At 33.1% G+C, this 21563-nt stretch overlaps 2 protein-coding genes across 6 annotated transcripts in view; one reads left to right on the top strand and one right to left on the bottom strand.

The window, feature by feature from the left end:
* The first annotated feature begins 687 nt into the window (after positions 1–687).
* On the top strand, positions 688–13734 carry LOC106061767 (probable histone deacetylase 1-B). 3 transcript variants are annotated; one of them, XR_008778073.1, is made up of 17 exons: positions 688–846; positions 2274–2386; positions 6191–6308; positions 6418–6492; positions 6953–7091; positions 7532–7673; positions 7895–7987; positions 8142–8250; positions 8481–8621; positions 8709–8817; positions 8940–8998; positions 9651–9722; positions 9833–9973; positions 10655–10730; positions 10891–10925; positions 11393–11506; positions 12773–12911. XR_008778073.1 is itself a non-coding variant. In XM_013219968.2 (16 exons), exons 1-16 carry the CDS (start codon positions 801–803, stop codon positions 12916–12918), a joined length of 1614 nt encoding a protein of 537 aa, XP_013075422.2. In that variant the 5' UTR covers positions 688–800; the 3' UTR covers positions 12919–13734. The 3 variants fall into 3 exon arrangements, 2 of the variants coding, with proteins under 2 accessions (XP_013075422.2, XP_055886155.1); XM_013219968.2 differs by lacking the exon at positions 11393–11506 and having other exon boundaries at positions 12773–13734; XM_056030180.1 differs by lacking the exons at positions 6418–6492; positions 11393–11506 and having other exon boundaries at positions 12773–13734.
* Positions 13735–16154: 2420 nt separating this feature from the next.
* The window catches only part of LOC106061784 (sperm flagellar protein 2-like), a 50624-nt gene continuing 45215 nt past the window's right edge, over positions 16155–21563 (bottom strand). For all 3 annotated transcript variants that reach the window (XM_013219986.2, XM_013220004.2, XM_013219995.2), the window contains 6 exons: positions 20640–20765; positions 20159–20307; positions 19935–20049; positions 19483–19563; positions 18878–19006; positions 16155–16585 (listed from right to left, as the gene is read on the bottom strand). In XM_013219986.2, coding sequence (XP_013075440.2) covers positions 16514–16585; positions 18878–19006; positions 19483–19563; positions 19935–20049; positions 20159–20307; positions 20640–20765 — 672 coding nt within the window. In that variant the 3' untranslated portion in view covers positions 16155–16513. The remainder of the gene's footprint in view (positions 16586–18877; positions 19007–19482; positions 19564–19934; positions 20050–20158; positions 20308–20639; positions 20766–21563) is intronic.

Raw genomic sequence — 21563 nt, 5'->3', positions numbered from 1 at the left:
TGTGTATCATATTCTTTAAAAGGCAGAGAGCTCTTCTGAAGTAAAGGCTTAAAGAACTTAGGTAACTTCCTATCACATTAGGAGTGATTATGAGACGTAGATTGCTTCAATAAAGTTAACATCTGATGGACAATCAAACCCGTAATAAACATCGGATGTGGATGATGTTCTGACTTTCATTTTTCTGAAAATTTAAATTTTATTAACACTAACATGAAATGATAATTTGATTTCTCTTTTTTAATTTATTTATTTTTTTATTATTTTATCTTTGGCTAGACCACTAGAGACCTAAACTATCTTATCTTATCTTATATAAGATAATATATAAGATAAACTATTATTTTCTCCTATAAATCTTTAGCTAGATAAACTATTATTTTTGCCTATAAATCTTTAGCCTATAATTAAATTGATTAACCACCGGAAGGAAAGGTTCTGAACTTACATCTTGAAATCGAATAAAACTCTTTTAGAAGTCGGGAATAAAAACACATACAAAGGTGGCACAATGGGTGGGACCGTTATAGAACTAGAATCTAGATCAAGAGGTCTATTAGTATCTATATATATAAATCTATATATGAGCCTTTATTTTTCTTTTTTTTTAATAACCCAATTATTTATTTATTTTTAAATCATTCCAAGGGAGGTGATTCAATTTTTGGTGTTTTCCCAAAAGGTGGCGCTTTAACGCTACCGCGTCATAGATTAGTGAGCTCGCTTTCCTCACCCAAATAATAGATTCTATTTTGCGGCTTCTAGATCTAGTGATCAAGTCCATAATAAACTTCTGAAGCATGGCTTCTTTACCACCAAAGAGGAAAGTTTGTTATTACTATGACGGTAAGAGACTTTCTCAATATTTTAATCTTGTCTATTTCATTTTTGCATGCCAATATTTTATATAAATTATCATCGGAATAATATTAAATTTCAAATACGATGCCGAACCAGCGATCACTGTAACTAGTGTAACTCAAGTAACTGTTCTGAAATGAGGCCGCTGGCGGCGCAGGGTTATTATTATTAGGCTCAGTTTTTTCGTTTATTTTATTTCATGAATTTAGTCTAGGTCTATTATTTTTTTAATTCCAGATCTATATATAAATAACACAAATCTAGGTTTATGGATCTATTTTTTTCCCCCAGTCTACAAAATTAGATCTAGATCTAGAGAGATTTCTTTTCAACTTGTCTTTGTCGCGATAGGCCAAAATGGAAAAAAGTACGGAACACCATCTTCCAAGTGGACATTTTTCTTCTTGAAAGATCTTTTGCAAAGGAATATATTTTATACATATTGCCAATTATTCACATTTAAATCAACTTCGAAATCAAACTGCATTGTTTCATTTAATAAGCATTCTAGTAGATATAAATTATAAATGTAGTCTAATCTAGTTTATAAAGCAAAAGTATGGAACACCACTTTCCAAGTTTTTGTGTGTACATGATTTGCATTTTTTTTTTACATTTATTTATCAATTTATGGACTGAAGATGCAATGAGTTTAGTAGGCTAGAGCTAGAATCAGCTAGATCTATAATATATTAATAGATTGTTTAACAATGATGGTGAAATCTTTAGACCTATATCTAATAAAAAATAAAATTAAGTTTAAAAAGGCTTGTCTGAAAGATTCATTAATTGATCACTGAGATCTAGATTTTTTTTAGAGTCTAGAGACTTTAAGTCTATAATGAGTATATTACTGTATATATATATGAGTTTGAACTTGAAAGGTACCGTTTAGTCATCTATGCAATCATGTTTTCATAGATGTTATAAATTTCATACATATTCCTATATGTATCCTTGTGTCAATCTAGCATTCTAGTCTAGTCATGCATGTTAGACACTTAAACCTCTGTTAACTCCTTGCTTTCTGGCTGGTTCGGGCAACCCTGAATTCATTTTTTTTTTTTTACAAAGCTCTATTGGCGCCTTTTTTTTTAAATACTTGAGTAGAGGGGTCCCAAACACTAAAACAGAGCATGCATATTTTTTATATATTCTAATATAGGTCTAACCAAGGTTAATGTTGCATTTTAGTTTTATGTTCATTTTTATTTGATTTTATTATTTATTCCTGCCAATTGTCACAAATATCTGGTTTGTCTGAGGAATGGCACAGTGGCTTCTACTTATAATAATAAATCGTTGAAAAAGTAATCTCGAATAGTATTCTTTCTTAAGGTTTTACAGTTTGTAGATTTCTCCATTAATATTATACTTATAGATATCATTAAAAAATTTCTTGTATACTTCAGGAGACATTGGCAATTATTACTATGGACAGGGACATCCCATGAAGCCACACAGAATAAGGATGACCCATAATTTGATTCTGAACTATGGTCTTTATCGCAAGATGGAAATTTATGTAACTATATTTTTTTTTACTAGAATTTATTAAATTGCAGATTTTCTTCAACTATATTTTCATGATTATCTTTCAGATACTGAAAATACTGTCTGGCTCTTATATATATCTATATATATATAGATATAAGAGCCAGACAGTTTCAAACTGAAACTTTTTATTTCTAATTTACTCCCTATACATATTTACTATTCTGTGTAGACACTTGAATCTCCATGAAGGCAATGTTTAAATAAACTTCCTGTGTACACTCTTGCAACCTTGACACATACACCATGTTGTGATTGATCATTTTTCATGAACACCTCTTTTTTTCTTTAAATTAAAAACTAAAATATGACTTCTGTCTTTAAAAAAAATATTGTCTTGACTGAGAATGATTGAAGCATTATCAGTTAGCACCAGTAAAAGAAATTAGTAAAAGAAATTGTAATGGCAAAAACTTAGAATTATATTTTAGTAGACAAAATTTATTTTACCATCACTAGTATGTTGGACTAGACCTATTTAAAAGAAAAAGTAAAGTTTCCCTTTCAGACCTTGTGGTCTATAGGGCAGATGATGTAAAGGTCATCTGTTTCTGTGGCCTACGGTTAACAAGGGTGTCATGTGGCCAGCACAACGACCAACCGCCTTTACTTTTCCCTAACTAATGTCAGGTACCCATTAGAGCTGGGTGGACTCAGAGGCACTGGCGGATCCAGAACTTTGGAGTGGGGGGGGCGATTTTTTTCCAAACCCTAAACCTAACGCCCAGTAAACCCTAACCCTATGCATAAACGTGCGTACAGCATATATATATATATATATATATATATATATATATATATATATATATATATATATATATATATTCGATATATGAGAATAAAATAAGACTGTTTCTCAATCTTCGGCGAAAAAAACAGAAAAAAAACAAGCTCTCTTGCAAGCTTGGGGGTCTGGGAGAGCGCTGTAAGCTTCTTCAGTGGGGTTCGTGGCGAAGCCCCGACGCCCAAAAGTGTTTTCTTGCATTTTTCTCTGCAGAAACGCTTTCTTCTGACATCTACAGCTCATTATTTATCAGTGGGGTTCGGGGCGAAGCCCCGACGCCATAAGCGTTTTCTTGCACTTTTCACGGCTGAAACGCATTCTCCTGACATCTACAGCTCATTATTTACCAGTGGGATTCGGGGCGAAGCCCCGACGCCAAAAGCGTTTTCTTGCATTTTTCACGGCTGAAACGCATTCTTCTGACATCTACAGCTCATTATTTATTAGTGGTGTTCGGGGCGAAGCCCCGACGCCAAAAGCGTTTTCTTGCATTTTTCACGGCTGAAACGCATTCTTCTGACATCTACAGCTCATTATTTATACGCCGAAAGCATTTTCTTGCATTTTTCACGGCTGAAACGCATTCTCCTGACATCTACAGCTCATTACTTATTAGTGGTGTTCGGGGCGAAGCCCCGACGCCAAAAGCGTTTTCTTGCATTTTTCACTGCAGAAACGCATTCTCCTGACATCTACAGCTTATTATTCATCAGTGAGGTTCGGGGCGAAGCCTCGACGCTAAAAGCGTTTTTTGGCATTCTTCACTGCAGTAACGCATTCTCCTGACCTACAGCTCATTATTCATTCTATTATAAAGGTCCTTTTGAATAATGAAAAAAATATTCTAATATGAATTTATAGTCCCTTAATACATTGCAAATAAAACCGATTTGTTCTTTGAAAAGATTAGATACCCCACATATTTAGATTAAGGTTTTGAGGATAGCCGCCGAAAAAAAAAATTCGATTAATAATATTCAATAAAATTCTAGCATAAATTGTGAGTTATAGTCCTAAATTTATTTAACTAGAAAAATATGAGATTGAGTAAATGTTGGAAAAAGTCGACTAGGAAAAGATTATCTGGCTTTTGAACTCATCTCAACCGTGACTGTTATAGTGAAAAATTTCGTTTGAAAAAGTCTTTCTTAAAATAGTTATGACAAATTCATGTCAAATTACACAAACTCTGTCTGGAAAGGGGAAGGGCGGTAAAATGAAAACGATTGATTCTCGCTCCTTTTTATAATTTCTGCTATTGATTGCATTTTGCATTAAAGAATAGGGGTTGGGCGACTCGATATAAGAATTTACTTTATAGCATATATAAATTATATTAGTGACAGATTTTTTTTAATTTTGTAATTTCTTACTATAATACAAAAAGAAAAAGTATTGATTTGTTTGATGGGGGGGAAGGTGATTGCATGTATCGCACTTCCACCTGTTTATATTATATAAATATTCGACTAATTTTGTTAACATACTATGATTTCTCCATAAAAGTAGGACCGCCCCCCCCACTCAAAGGGTTTAGATGGGAAGGGCAGTGGAGGTATTCACTCTTCCCCTTCCAATCGGCCAACAGGTGAACGAAATTATATAAAGACCGGTTAAAATACCAATAACAAGTTTTAATCATATAGATATTTAATTGATTCTGTTAGCAAGCTGTGATTTATACATAAATAGGACCGCCCCCCCACTCGAAAGTTTATGGTGGGGGGGGGGCGGATTGATGCCATCGCCCCCTCCCGACCCTACCAAATCGGCCAACAGGTGAAAGAAATTATATAAAGACCGGTTAAAATACCAATAACAAGTTTTAATCATATAGATATTTAATTGATTCTGTTAGCAAGCTGTGATTTATACAAATAAATAGGACCGCCCCCCCACTCGAAAGTTTATGGTGGGGGGGGGCGGATTGATGCCATCGCCCCCTCCCGACCCTACCAAATCGGCCAACAGGTGAACGAAATTATATAAAGACCGGTTAAAATACCAATAAGAAGTTTTAATCATATAGATATTTAATTGATTCTGTTAGCAAGCTGTGATTTATACAAATAAATAGGACCGCCCCCCCCCCCCCCACTCGAAAGTTTATGGTGGGGGGGGGGGGATTGATGCCATCGCCCCCTCCCGACCCTACCAAATCGGCCAACAGGTGAACGAAATTATATAAAGACCGGTTAAAATACCAATAAGAAGTTTTAATCATATAGATATTTAATTGATTCTGTTAGCAAGCTGTGATTTATACAAATAAATAGGACCGCCCCCCCCCCACTCGAAAGTTTATGGTGGGGGGGGGGGGGCGGATTGATGCCATCGCCCCCTCCCGACCCTACCAAATCGGCCAACAGGTGAACGAAATTATATAAAGACCGGTTAAAATACCAATAAGAAGTTTTAATCATATAGATATTTAATTGATTCTGTTAGCAAGCTGTGATTTATACAAATAAATAGGACCGCCCCCCCCCCACTCGAAAGTTTATGGTGGGGGGTGGGGCGGATTGATGCCATCGCCCCCACCCGACCCTACCAAATCGGCCAAAATACTAGAAAGGGGTGGGGGCAAAATAATCTAAAAAATAGGTTGACATATAAATAATTAGTATATATTATTAACATAAGTAATAAATTTGCATACAAATTGTGCGAATTCTATACTATAATTCGTCCGCCCCCCCCCGGGGGGGGGGTCGGCCGAGTGGGGGGGGGGGCGATCGCCCCTACCGCCCCCCCCTGGATCCGCCAGTGCTCAGAGGCGCCCAAAGATCCCGAAATTAAAAATCCCAGTCTTCACCAGGATTCGAACCCCGGTCCCCGGTTCGGAAGCCAAGCGCTTTACCGCTCAGCCACCGCGCCTCCTATTTAAGAAGCAATTATTCTTTTAAATAGTGTTTGTTTTCTTATTTTGACTTATTAATCAATCGTTAAATACATATATATATATATATATTGTTTAACATACAATTACAGCGCCCACATAAGGCCACAGCAGAAGAAATGACCAAATTTCACAGTGATGATTACATTAAATTCTTGCGTAGTATTCGACCTGACAACATGGCAGAATACAACAAACAAATGCAAAGATGTAAGGAATTATATAACTTGTTTATTGCTTTGATATGTCTTTGTTTCTATTTTCCCAATAATTTATAACGATTTTTGTTAAAAAAATTTTAAACAATTTTTAACTGCAGTTAATGTCGGTGAAGATTGCCCTGTATTTGATGGGATGTATGAATTTTGTCAATTGTCTACGGGGGGGTCAGTTGGTAAGTTCCTTTTCTTAATTAATGTCACAGTATTGTTTGAATTTTTTTTTTTACACTTTGTTCCAACTGTAAAAGAGTAAAGTTCCCCTTTCAGACCTTGTGGTCTATAGGGCAGATGATGTAAAGGTCATCTGATTCTGTGGCCTACGGTTAACGAGGGTGTCATGTGGCCAGCACAACGACCAACCGCCTTTACTTTTCCCCAACTAATGTCAGGTACCCATTAGAGCTGGGTGGACTCAGAGGCGCCCAAGGATCCCGAAATAAAAATCCCAGTCTTCACCAGGATTCGAACCCGGGACCCCAGGTTCAGAAGCCAAGCGCTTTACCGCTCAGCCACCGCGCCTCCTTGTTCCAACTGTACTTCAGTATAAATATTGTTTAATGATGCCTGTTAACTTGATTCTTGAGTCACAAATCGTTTGCTACAACCATTTTTTTTTCTTGATATATTTAAAAGCTGGTGCAGTAAAACTGAATAAACAAGCTGCAGACATAGCTGTAAATTGGGCTGGTGGCCTTCATCATGCCAAGAAGTCTGAAGCATCTGGATTTTGTTATACCAATGATATAGTTTTAGGTATCTTGGAGTTGTTGAAGTAAGTATAAGCTCTCAAATAATTCATTATAACAATAAAATATCTTGAGTTGTTGGTAGTTGAGTCCCTATTTATCCAGTTAATTAGACATTTTGACATAATCAATTTTTGTGAAAAACTGGCATTTTCAATCTTATAAATGATCTCTTAATACAACATATGTTGTTGACGAATTGGCTGCATTATAGTGTCAAAGTATTTTCTTTGTAATTAATTAATGCTTGTTTGAACTTTTGAGTTGTTGGTAGTTGAGTCCCTATTTATCCAGTTAATTAGACATTTTGACATAATCAATTTTTGTGAAAAACTGGCATTTTCAATCTTATAAATGATCTCTTAATACAACATATGTTGTTGACGAATTGGCTGCATTATAGTGTCAAAGTATTTTCTTTGTAATTAATTAATGCTTGTTTGAACTTCACAATTTTTATCTTCAGATATCATCAGCGTGTTCTCTATGTAGATATTGACATTCACCATGGTGACGGTGTTGAAGAAGCTTTCTACACCACTGATAGAGTAATGACTGTTTCCTTTCACAAGTATGGTGAATATTTCCCTGGGACTGGAGACTTGAGGGTAATACTGCTTATTGGATAATTTTTAAGCATCCCTCTTTTGTTGGATGTTTCAATTGCTAATTCTTAATATTTATTTAATGTAAATTTTTTACATCATTTAAGCTCTGCATTGACAGTTTACACTTATTCCTTAGTCTTCGAAAAGTAAAAAGGTGGCAAAAAGGTTTTGTTCTTTCCTGAAATCTGGATAATGATTAATTCTGTATTTTTCTTTGATAGGACATTGGAGCAGGCAAGGGCAAGTACTATGCTGTTAATTTTCCTTTGAGAGATGGCATTGATGATGAATCCTATGAAAGTATATTCAAACCAGTGAGTGCATTCTCTAACCTTTAAAGTGTATTTTACAATTATTATTCATTTTGATGCATTCAAAGTATTGGTACTAGAAAGATGAGTGTTGTATGTGTGTTTGTACTAGAAAAATGAGTGAGTCATAGTGGCTCTATATTTTCTACACTCTCAGGTTATTACCAGAGTGATGGAGATGTTCCAGCCCAGTGCTATTGTGTTACAGTGTGGAGCAGATTCACTTACAGGAGATCGTCTTGGTTGTTTTAATCTTACATTAAAAGGTGAACAAAACATCTTATGTACTATAATATATATAAAATATAATACTTTGAACCTGTTTTCTTTATGATTTTGATAATTCATTTTCTTACAAGTAAATTTTTGAGAATTTATGGAATTTTGTACAAGTTAAAAAATATAATATTGAATTCATTGGATGTTAATACTTCGTTCATGTGTGGTGAACAGTGTTGATGCTTTTATTTAAATATATATATTATCATATTTCTAGGTCATGGCAAATGTGTTGAATTTATTAAGAAATGGAATCTGCCAATCTTACTTCTTGGTGGTGGAGGATATACTATTCGTAATGTAGCAAGATGCTGGACATATGAGACTTCTATAGCTTTAAATTCTGACGTAGCCAATGGTAGATATTTTTTATATATAATTATTATCATTATGAAAAATATTTAATAGACTTCATTGATAATTTTAATGTTTTTGTATATTTCAGAATTACCATACAATGATTACTTTGAGTACTATGGACCAGACTTTAAACTCCATATTAGTCCATCAAATATGGCAAATCAAAACACTCCTGAATACATGGATAAGATCAAGTAAGTTTTTATCATCAGCTGGTTTCCACTCATATAATTTACAGCTGTATAACTTAATTCTTAAGACAATATGTATATATACATACAACTGAGTTACAAACTATTATGTTTTTCATTAACAGAACTAGATTGTTTGAAAACTTAAGAATGCTGCCTCATGCACCAGGTGTTCAAATGCAAGGTAATGTTGTGATGTTGATAGATCTCCTTTCATTTTTAACACATGTTTAGTGGGAGGTTAATATATCACTTACAAACCAAAATAAAATCCTATTTTGAATCTCTGTTACTATCATGCATTACCAGGCAAAGCATGGAAATTTTAAGATACATACCTTCATATCAAGCTGGTCAGAGTTTTACTATATCACCCTAACATGAAAACAAAGATAACCCTCATGCTTCCTGAAATTTAAAATATATCCAACCTAATTTTCATTTTATCCAGAAGAGCAAACACTTGGAAGTCTGTCATTTAAATTAAATTATGACATTCTAACAGCCAGGCAGTTACATTTTTTGTACAAGTATTGTTCAACTAGGTTAGATATCTTCTGGAAATCACTTCCATTTAAAACAAAAACTTTATTCTTTTTCAAAGAAAGAATAGCCTTATTAATTAATAGCATACTCTACCATAGATCTAGAACATGGGTGGCCAACCTTTTGCTTCCATGCACCAATTTTTTTCACTTCTCATTCAGATGCACCATTATTGCCTTCTCGCAGTAAAGGATCTTGGTGTATAAAGCATTGATATCTCAGGAGAGGACAATCTAAATTAAATAACATAAAAAATTTCCAATACTAATGAAAATATTACTATTTTTCAGCTATCCCAGAGGATGCACTAAATGATGAGAGTGATGATGAAGATAAAGCCAATCCTGATCAGAGAATATCTAGTATGTACAGTTCATTCTTAGATGTTATTTATTTACTATTGAAAGAAAAATTCAATCAATATATTTGATATCCGTATAGTTACTTGACTAATCCATTATTCTTTATCCAGTTCGCCAAGCAGACAAGAGAATTGCTTGTGAGGAAGAGTTCTCTGACAGTGAAGATGAAGATGGTGGAAGGAAAGATAAGAGAGATCATAAGAAAAAAAGACAAAAGACTGACGGTGAAGATAAAAAAGATGGAGACAAAGGTAAACACTTTTTAGATTTTTGAAATTATCAAGTAGATTTTCAATCATTATTTAAGCCTTTGAAAAGTGCTTTATTGACATATGTAGAGCTTTAGATTTTTGAAATTATCAAGTAGATTTTCAATCATTATTTAAGCCTTTGAAAAGTGCTTTATTGACATATGTAGAGACGAACTATAGGCGACTGCTAGTGAAGGGACAATTATGACAACATTAATTCAAATTGAGACTGTGTCTTAAATATAAATAAACAGACAGTTGAGGTTGATTAAGACTAGGCTGTTCCTGTTCTGAACATTCATATTTGATTGACCACAGTTGACTTATTGTTGCTACTTCAATCTTGTGTATGTCTTTATCTGGAAGTTTGTTAATAAGAACTCTAACCTCACAGAAATACTAAGGCTATCTTCTGATCAACACAAACTATATAGACCCAGATTAGGCATATTACACTTACATTAAGGCTTTGTCCAAGGAATGCTGGTAATTGATATCAAGACAGTTATTTCATGGTTAAATCTGTAGAATTTTATAAACTTCAAGACTATACTTTTTCAAATTTTTTTCTATTGTCTACTTTGAATAATTATTAATTATATTATTTTTTAATTAAAATATTACTAATGTATAAAAGGTTACCATACACCAGAATATTGGTCAGTTTGTTCTATTTGTCAGATTCCAAGAGGGACGACAAGGAAGTCAAGAAAGAAGTTCCAGATGTTAAAGAAGAACCAAAAAGTGTCAATGAAAAGTAAATAGTTTTCAGACATAACGACCCTTTTATACATAAAGATTTTTTTGGGGGTCTTTTTACACTCTGCATAATGTAAAGACCTTTTTATACATATAGAGCTTCAATCTTTCTAGGCATTTTTTTTTTATATTGATTAATAATTTTATTTTGATTCCAGGGAGGACAAGTCAGCATCTCTGGCAGACAAAAAAGGTATTTGCGTGTGTAATGTTTAAATCTAAATATGTTTGTGTATCACTGTTAGAGCTTTTCACACATGGAGAGCATTTCAAAATTTTTCAAAAGGCGCACACAAATTCTCAGTGGTTTGTTACACTAAAGCCTGTTATATATCAATGAAATGTTGAATGTCTGACTAATGTGAACAAAAACTAATACTTCTAATTTATTTTTTAACAACTCTAATCTAATCAGCTTCACTTCCTAATAAATAAATATGCAAACTTTTATATTCCTTGCTCTGTCTTTAGAGGGGATTTTCATGATAATGCTATAATCATAGTAATCTGGTTTTGATTTAAATGTTCCAGTTAATATTCTTTAGGCAGTAAAATAAAGTAAATTGATAATGGAGAAATGTGTGTTGTTATAGATCACTCAGTTCTCAAAAGCCCTACAAGAGAACAGTTACTTTATAGAAATTGATTTTTTGTTGGTAGATGAAGAAACCTATTCCACCATACTCTCATTTGGATACTGCCAAAAGCGCTGTTAGCCTTAGCCAGATGTCTATTTCTCTTGACAGTGATGCATCATTGGATACTGCTTCCTAGGTACACAAAGTAGTTGACCACTTAAAGGGGTAGCCATTTACTTGATTGATGGAGCTGAGTAAGTTCTGTTGGGAGACTTCTGGGACATAGCTTCTGTTTTCCTGGGGTTGATAGACCAAACAAGTCTCAGTAAATTTAACAGCAATCTAAACCTCCTAATCTGTTATGCAATAAGGCGCAATCATCTGCATAGATAAGCTTGCTTTGTATCTATCATCTCTAATTTTAGCATGGGAAAATATGTGAAGTAAGTTGATTATTCAAAATAGGATTACAAAAAGTGGCTGAGAAAATACACATCCCGCTTTACACCATTCTCTATAAAAAAAATTATCTGATTAGTCATATCTGCTTAGACCTTTAGGACCCTTGTGCAGTTGCTTGAGAAAATTGAGATAAATCTTAGAGGGCATTCAAGCCAAGAGTATTGTCCACAAACCATCATGACTGTGTCAAAAGCTTTAGTAAGATCAACAAAGTTGAAGTTCTGTTCCCTTTATTTGTTGCATAACAAAAATCATTTCTGCTAGATCTCTCAGCTTGAAAACCCCATTGACTTTCAGGGAGCACATCATTTACTTTAGAAGTTTTTCTGTCAGTCAATGAGATTTCTCACAAAAAATGTAATGTCTTAATAGTTAAAGCAGGTGGACTTGCCTTTTTTTTTTACTATGGCTGGACAGTACATTAGTCCTAGCATAAAGTGATAATAGACTTACCCTTTCCATGAGTTTCAACACTCTTTTTTAAGACCTCTGAAGAAGCCAGGCTTTTCTTTTTGTCATCTTGAGTTTCTATATTGATATCTTAAGTCTGTCAAGTGTTGGGAAGTCAGCTTCCCTTTAATGACTGCCGTCTGATGAATTTCTGCCAGAACTTCCTCAGTGACCGCCCCTTTTTTGGTTAAAAGCATTGCTCTTCTGTCCACCAGTTAAATATGCCAACCTATATTGTTATATTAAGACAAATTGTTGGCAGTTTTTTAAGGGGCACCATTGTCTGGAAGGTTGGGCTGTAGGCAGATCAAACTGACAGTGTTTCCAGCATTCGCAAATGATAGGATTTTTATATAAGCTCCAGCCACCATTTGTTTTTAATTTGCGGACTCCTGCAGGTTTTTGCATGAAGCTCTGTACAGAGACCTTGTTGCAATGCTGTTGGGGTTCGCGTCGGAAGACTGATAAGTATGTTTTAAATTAGGGATTCTTGGATTAGTTATATTAAGTCTATTTTGTAAACGTTAAAAGTAGGATTTTCTATCAACAGCTGATGCTGCTCCATCTACTCCTAAAGGAGGGGATGCTACATCTGCTCATGACAATAGCAAAGATAAAGATCTGAAAGAATCAGATGCAAAGGTATCTGCTGGTGGAATAGTGTCAGGAACTGAAGTGGAGAAAATGGAACATTGATGATTGCTATTAGGCATTTTAACTATTGTATTATAGCAATTTTTTAAATGTGTATAAAAGTTTTGTCATCTGTTAACAGCCAGTATCAGTCATCATCATTAATAATTTTAGTTACACAAGTAGTTATTGTTGAAGTAATTATACAGCTAGATCAAATCTAGACACTGAGTCTGAAACTTAAAGAAAAACATTTGTGCATATCTATTTAAAAAAATGTTTTTCTTAGTTTAAAAAATACTTGTTTATAGCTTCATGTATTTTAGTAAAAATGTTTTTTTCAGAATTGCTAAAAAGGTTAGTTTTTTCATATATAAAATATAAAAGTGTTAAAAATAATTTCACCTGAAATACTTTTTGTTTCTTGGACATTTATTGCGGCTCCTTGAGATGTTATCAATTTCGCATATATGCAGATCCAGTGGTGTGTACTGGCAATACTAAATGACTACAGTTTAGAAGTGGTGCATTTGAGATCATCCATTTCTGTGTATTCTTTGCCACTGGTGTGGTATCATTTAACACTGTACCTGATGGTGCTGCAATTTTATATGTATATATTTATATTTCTCTTTGAGCTGTTCACAAGCAGAAGTGGATATTTTAAAAATTGCATGGCTTAATGCTTTGCTGGTTTTATTGCTTATTGTAAATAAGGTTATTCTATGCTGACAGATACTTATGTTGAAATTTTGCATTTCACTATTTTTATCTTACTTAGTATGATCTGCAACTAATGAATGAAGTGTGATAGTATGGAAGTGAATTGTTATCTTTTATTGTACTTTTTTATTTTAATAAACTCAAATGTTGATGTCAGCCATTGTTTGGTTTTCTTTGATCTGTGTTGACCAATTATAGAATTGTACTTCTACAGTGTGTAACATGAAATCATGTAGTCCAGCCTATCAATAAAACTTCAATGTATTTGAACAAACAAATAAAAAACATTGACTTTGCCTTCCTACCGTAGTTTAGAAACTTAGTATAGAAAGGTAGACCCATGAAACAAAACATTTTTTTCATGCAAGTATTTTTTACTTACACCTTAAGCATTCTTTAGCTGGAGTAAACATGGTCATAATGATGAAGACATGTGTCTAATTTAGAAAAATAAGTTTTGAAACCAAATAAAACTTTAGTGAAAGATACAATAGAAAACATTGATAATTTTTTGACCAATGTTCTAGTATTAATCAATAGCATGTTAAAGCCAAAATCACTACATACCTATAATATCCAGAGGACACCAAGACAATGAGAAATGTCATAAACTATCGTCAATTCTGAAGGAACATCCGAAACATGTAAAACATTTTACAAACACTAAATAGCAGCGCCGGACTTAACCATTGTGACCAAGAAGTCATGGAAAGAGAACAAGTAATCTACTATATATATTTACAGGTCACTAAATAGCAGGGCCGGACTTAAGCATAGTGGGGACCTATGCGAAACGGATTTCGCGGGGCCAAGTTTGGGCAGGGAAGCGGATAATAAGTGGAATTTAAGAGATTCTATTAGAAAATAAATTCGTCTATGCATTTTATTCATTCTTTACTACGTACAGAATTACTTAGCGAGCCTTGCGTGTAGCAAAGTCATACAGTATATCATAATAACATAGATCACGCTCAATAGCAAGAATTACCAAACATTTCAATCTATCTTGGAGAATTGTTGACCTCAAATAATTCTTCATTAGTTTGAGGCGCGTATGGAATTAAGCTCTTGTAAAGGAGAGTAATCCTTGAATGATTATGGGTTCGACATGGCCTAAATTGTGCAGATGTGCCTAAATTCAAAACTCAAACTCACCAGATTACACAATTACGGCTAATGCCGTTTTTATTTATCGCGCGTATGATTGGCGTTTTCCATATTGAATGACAGCCCAAAATGACAATTTTTGTCTATATATTTCCGTATATTTTGTAATTTCTGGAGATTTCCAGGAGCTCCTGGTAAATCGACAGGAGGGTGCGGGAAATCTGTTTTAAGTTTTAATTGAATAATTTATACACCTAGAATTAGCAAGGGTCCTATGAAAGTGCGAGTCCTAGTTGTTTCTAAATCTCAACCTCAGTACCTTGACTGTCATTGTAGGGGTGCTATGACAGTGCATGTAACCAAATCCTTTGTTTTTTCCTGGTCATCAGCTGTCCTTTTACGTCCATCCAGCTTTTCTTTGGATGGTCCTTCATGTTCCCTCCAATGTACCTTGAAGGATGGCTTTTGACAATGAGTCATGTCTTACAATAAGACAAAACCAGGCACCAGCTCAGCTTTCATTTATTCACTATATTGAGGAGTTCCTCCTTTTTGCCAGCCAGAGTGTTGACTTGTAAAAGTAAAAACTCATTTATTTATTTTTTTTAATTTACATCTGATTCCCAGCATTTGTCTGATACATTTACTTTCAAAGGCTTGAATTCTTTTTTCAGCCTCAGCGTACAATGTTTAACTTTCACACCGACATAGGAGTACAGTTGTAAGCTAATTCTAATTCCATCATTTTGTGGGTATTGGCCCATGTCAACAATTAGCTAATTAATCCTAGCTATGAAAAGTTTCTCTAAATTCTACATCCTACTATTATTACTTCTGCCATCTAATGAATCAATCCATGACCACAATGCCCAAAAAGTGCAGATGCATTGGTCTTGTCAGAAGCCCATTGAGAAAACTCAGAAAAGGAAAAGTATAACATTCTAATAGTGTCTTATATTTCTTCTATCTGTATCCTTTGTGATGTATTAACTAGTACAAGTACTACTACTTTAGTTAATGTTACATTTTTGTCTCCAAATTAAAACCTTTTTCAAAGCTCAAGTTTTTTGTTTCACAATAAAAGCTTGTTATGTTAACCAAAGACCTTTGACTTTTTCCATTTGAAATTTCTGACATATGCAGAGAAAAACAACGAGCTTTTCTAAAAAGAAGCTAGTAAATATTTAAATTTTAGTTAGTTTCTGTTGATAGAATTCAAGGGTTATTGAGTATATCAATGAACTTAATGGAATAATTTTTTTGACTTTTTAAACTTCAAATTAAACAATTGTGCTATTTCAATTTTATTTGTATTACTGAGTGAAACAATTAGATCTAGATGTCGCTTGTACCCAAAAGAGAGAATGTTATGTTCATGATTTTAAAGCATTTAAAAAATGTTTACCATAAAATAAGAAAACATTAACTCGTACATCATACTCAACAATGAAAAACTAACTGAAAAGAAGTAATTTTAATATTTTTTATTATGATGTATAAATACAAATGATAGTATATTCATAGAAGTTTCAGTACTGAACAAAGTCATTAATAAAGATCTTAAGAAATAATATACATTGCTGAATATACATTTCACATAGCTAAAAATAAACCAACAGTCATTTTAATAAGAAATAATACTAGTATTAATAGCTTCTTCGAACTGAATTTAAAAAAAAAAAATTAATTGAACTCTCTGTTGCTGAGAACAAATTATTAACTTCATTAATTATTATATCTAAACCATAAGTTCAATTTGAATTTATTATTTTTAATTTAATAATTAACACTTGATATCACAGAAACATCAGAAAGTATCAGCTCAGTGTCACTCTGCTGTCTTCTGACTTACTGCTTCCATCAGCTCAACTGGAGGGCCAGAGATTATACTTTTCACATCCTACAAATAGAACAAATCAAGTCTTTGTTGTGGCCTACAGTAAAAATAAATATGCTTTTTTGTTTCAAAATCTAACCACTATCTATCTATAAAATATGATGGTGAGCTTGAGTCTACCAAACTCTTAAATGTAACACTAGATCAATCTTTGAAATTACCACCAGACAAAAGTTGAAAATGAAGGAAATGTTCGACCAAAATATGTTTCAAGCCATTAACTTTAGAACTATCAGAAATGGCAGTAATGAAAGTACTTGCAACAGAGTACAATTTCACAGAAAATTCGAACATGGGTACCACAGAACAATTTATTTCTTAGCATGAATTTCTTAAAAAAAAAAAAGACCAAATGTTGTACCATACTAAAAGGTAAAAGGTCAACGTAATAGGAATAGCTTTTTTTGGTGTTGAAAGTTTAATATATAATTGTGACAGCATTTTGTCAGAAGTGATAAAGTACTTTTAAAACAATCTTGTGATCATGGCAACAAGCCTGATTATGACACTGTAATGGAAATGTCCATATGAGGAAATTGATAGGCTAACTGGCAAAATAAATCTCCTATTGTGTTTCCACAGTTCATTTGCTTTGATTGCACATGGTGAGAAAGAAAGTTATGCTATGCCTGTTCCATCCAGCACCTCATACCTCAAGTGGTGGCTCTTTTATTGTTAAGTGGCTGTACAGTGTAGGAGTATGAAAGAATCCATCTTGCTATTTGTGCCGGAAGAACGCTACTAAATATAATTCTATATTAACTCTTTGGCTCTGGAATTACTTCGGAATTATTTTCCACTTTTGGGCGGAATTAATTTTTCCGCCATTTCAGAGTGCGCTACTTTGCTTCGATATAACTTGTATAACTTTTTTATTTATTATTGGAAAATAAATATATAGAATTGATATAGAATTAAAGAGAAATGGATGCTCTTTCCATTTCTTATGTTTTCTAGTTTGCAAATCATGTTGTTTTTGTAATTTTGGGCTTTGAATATAAAAATTAAAAATGAAAAACTCACCAACTGACATTGAAAATATCCATCCAAGTGCATGTTACAAGAAATTTATTGTTCAAATTGAATTCAAAGAAGTTTTTTTCTCATTTTTATCCATTTGTTTACAGAACACCATAGAAGAAACAGCAATAGATGCAAAAAATAATAAACTGGAACTAATAATCATCCAATGTCACTACTTTAATGAAAACGCCCATAAAAAAAGCAACACTCTTGGAACAAAAAACTTTTACCCTAAAACTAGTCCAACTGTACAGCATATATATATTTATAATATTTTCTTCTTAAGTTCTTCATGTACTTAGTATATAAATATTCCTTCTAGTTGCGATATTCATGGAAGCAGTCAATATAAAGTGTGGGTTCGACTCCCATCCAGCGCAAACATAAACCGTTCTCCCTGACCTACAGTGTTTCAGTGTTTACATACTCTGTCTTTCTTTATAGTTATAGGTCTCCATTCTCTGAAAATGGATCTTATTCTAGCAGGGGTGTTCAATTTAATCCTATGGTCAGCATAGCTATTTATTTTGCTGACAAGACTATCAACAATGTGATTGTCAATGAAAAAAAACAACATTCCAGCTCAATAGATGCAGTGCTGACTAAGTCTAAGTTGACAACCCAATTTCTTGATGGAACAAATCTGAAATTGATCTGTTTCAGTGCCTAGATGATAGATCTAGAGATTACCTCTATCTGATTAGATTTAGCTCTAGATGATGTAGAGACAGCTAAACTAGTTCTAGATCTACATTGAACATTAGCTGGGGGTGGAGCTGTTTCATCAGCTGATAAACTTCATCATTACTAGACCTAGCCCTAGATTCTAGATCTATAAATTAATTTACTAGATCTAGACTATATAATTAGATTTATCAATATCACCATCAGATGAAACAAAATCACTGTCATCTGAATTATTATACTTCCTCATCAAAGAAATATTTAGATCTACAAAGTTTATATGACCCTGGTTGAAGCTCCATGTTAAAAAAACACGCACACAGAACAAATAAATGTCATCTCTTTACAAACTTCGTACAAAATAAAAACACGTTAAATGAAGGAAATTCTGGATGTTTAGCAAAGGGAAACTATTCTAGATAAAAAATTAAGCAATAAAAAACATGAATTGGAGAAATAAAAATGAAAAAATAAATTTTAAATAGCCGATGCCCCCAGCGTTGGTCTGACTTTTTTCCCCTTTTTTAAAATCAATGTCCTGTGCGTTGTTGTGGAGCCAAAGAGTTAAAGATACCAATATCATCTTACTAGAGCTTTAAATCGTTTACAAGCAACAACAACATCCTGAATCAATGGGTGTTCAATCAGCACTTTGTATTTCATTGGAACCAGTTCCCCATCATCATGTAACTCTCGAAACACTGAAGTTAATTTCTCCTGAAAATGTTTATATGAAACAAGAATGTGAACATATATAAGTAAAACTTCTACAGTTACTAAAGTAATCTCCCTTTACCAAACTTCATCATTTCTAAGAAAAATGAGTAACATTTATATTCATTGAGACATTTTGTTACAGAGAAAAAATATTCTAAATGTCTGGTACTAGTCCAACTTAAAAAAAAAAATTGATAAGAGGTAAACAAAAGAAAAATGTTGAGTTGCCAAATACCAATTTTTATCTTGCAAATTAATTTTTTGAAGTCTCATTGTTTATACACTGAAATGAAATGCACTTAAAACTCATTTTTTTAAATTCCAGTTTTCACAACAGACCATCTATCTATTGGGATACAAAGCTATAATCAATTTTATAATAGAATTGGAAAGTTAAATAACTTGAATGAATACAATTAGGCTAATTAAGGCTACACCAAGTCTTAACTAGATATGGGTAAAATAAGACAACTTACAAGTGAGGTGTGATCTTCAGGATCTACTGTTGATGTAAATCTGTGACTATCACCTTTAGTATTATCTCCATGATGTAAGACCTAGGACATGAATTTATAAACATAAATATCAACTTTCTAGTTTTAATTAAATTATTAGCCTAATAGCTAGCTACTTCTGGTGGAACACGTGGTAAGAATAAAACTACTATAGCTGTCTAATTGAAAGCCTCAGAGAAGCTGGGATTTAAATTATTTCAGACAGTTCATTCCTAAATATTGAGATTCTTTATAAATGCATCTTTTTTTTTCCATGTAGAATTGTTGTTTTACAAATAATATTGGAAACCCAAAACTAATGTATTTGAGCTCAGCTTTTAATATATAATCAATTATTTTCTTAGCATTATTGACATCACTTAGTCAATGAAATATAAATGCATCAGTTTTTAGCGAAAATGTTGTTTCTGTACCTTGAACAAAGCTTCCACTGAGACCAGAGCAACATTAGCTTCTCTAGAAATAACTTCCTCTGACATTGGTGGTTCAATCTGTCCCTTCTCTTCATCTTTATAGTCTTCATGAAGACTGGTTAAAAAAAAACAACAAATTTAGTTCTTCAAGAATTTATGTAGCCAGCCAATATAAGCTAAAAAGAAATACAGTAAATTCAAAGTTTGTCAACTTTGACATTTACCTGTCAGCCACACTATGAGGTCTTTCCAGGCTGCTAGTATGAGGGAAAAGCTCTGGCTGGTTTAATCTTGGCATGTGATGTCCACACACTACACTAAGCGCATGTAGAAAACCCTCATGATAATTTAGAGAGGCAGAGAAATACATCAGCTGTTACCAGAGAAATACACCAGCTATTTGAACAAGTCAATGATCATTTATAACATTCATGACACTAAAACTTAAAAAAAAAAATGAGATTAAGTTCTGCATATTTAATTTTTAATGTGTTTAATGTCATGACAAAAAAAAGAATTCAAACAAACGTGTTTCATTCATTTAGCTATTACCAGTGCATTCATGTTAGTTTAATATAAATCTATTTTAAATATCTATAAGAGCCTTAATGAATTATTGAGAGAATAACAACAATCTAAATAATTATAATTTATGATATATTTGTCTGATTGGATCAACAGCTATAAATACAGTAGTGGACTTACAAAGTTGACATAGTCAACCAGAGGAATAGAGCTACTGTGATCAGCAAACACTTCAAACAACAGATTATGTAACTGGGTCATCCTGTTATAGTCTTCAGTACTTTCTTGGTGAAACCATAAGTCCATCTGCAAGAGAATTATAATCCAATTATATGTTTTTTTTTAATTTATTTTAATTTTTAAAAATCTTGTAAATTCAAACTTCACACCTACATTGCTTTATAGAGCTGATGTTTATAATAATCATTTGTATGATTCATATCTCTTTTGAGATATCACGCTTTTCATTTACCTTTATGTTTAGCTTCTTAGAAGTATTTGACAAACCCAAATTTCCTTTTGGATAATAAAGATTATTATTATTATTTAATTTTAACTAGAGGTAAAATCTAAAAATTGCTTTATTCTGACTTTGAATTAAACATGTTTCTCTTCATCTCTCGCCATTTCTTTGACCCTGTAGTGCTCCAAACAATGAGGTTGATCTGTTGAGGATCTGATCATTAAGTCCAGTTATCTTCTGCAACTAGTGAATCATTGTCCTCTATGGTACTGTTTGGCCAAAAGATTAAACTTTTTTTAAAGTTCAAGTTGCAGATTGTGGTTTTGATAAAGGGAGAACACTAAGTATAATACTTTTAATAAAGGGTGAAATTTTAGTAAGTAGTCTTATCTTGATGATATCCATATGTCTTTGGCAATGATTTGATCTCTGTATTCAATAGTTGATTTCTTAGATGCAAGTCCGTCATTGGTAACACATACCATTTTACAAGAAGATAAATTCCTCTATCTCTTCTAGATTTTGTCTCTTTATTTACTTATTCTCAGGATTTTACTTTTTCAAAGTTAATCTTAGGATTTATCATGAAAGCTAACTTTCCAAACTCTGCTGTCTGTACTTGATCTCTGCATAATTATCAT

This window comes from Biomphalaria glabrata, chromosome 5 (genome assembly GCF_947242115.1).
Source record: "Biomphalaria glabrata chromosome 5, xgBioGlab47.1, whole genome shotgun sequence".
Lineage (NCBI taxonomy): Eukaryota > Metazoa > Mollusca > Gastropoda > Planorbidae > Biomphalaria > Biomphalaria glabrata.
This window is presented reverse-complemented; position numbering and strand designations above follow the sequence as displayed.

Excerpts from the sequence above, each read along its gene's own strand:
- LOC106061767 (XM_013219968.2), top strand. The coding sequence starts at position 801 with ATGGCTTCTTTACCACCAAAGAGGAAAGTTTGTTATTACTATGACG. Across the intron at positions 8,999-9,650 it reads ACCAGGTGTTCAAATGCAAG|CTATCCCAGAGGATGCACTA; the intron begins GTAATGTTGTGA and ends ACTATTTTTCAG. Across the intron at positions 9,974-10,654 it reads TAAAAAAGATGGAGACAAAG|ATTCCAAGAGGGACGACAAG; the intron begins GTAAACACTTTT and ends TCTATTTGTCAG.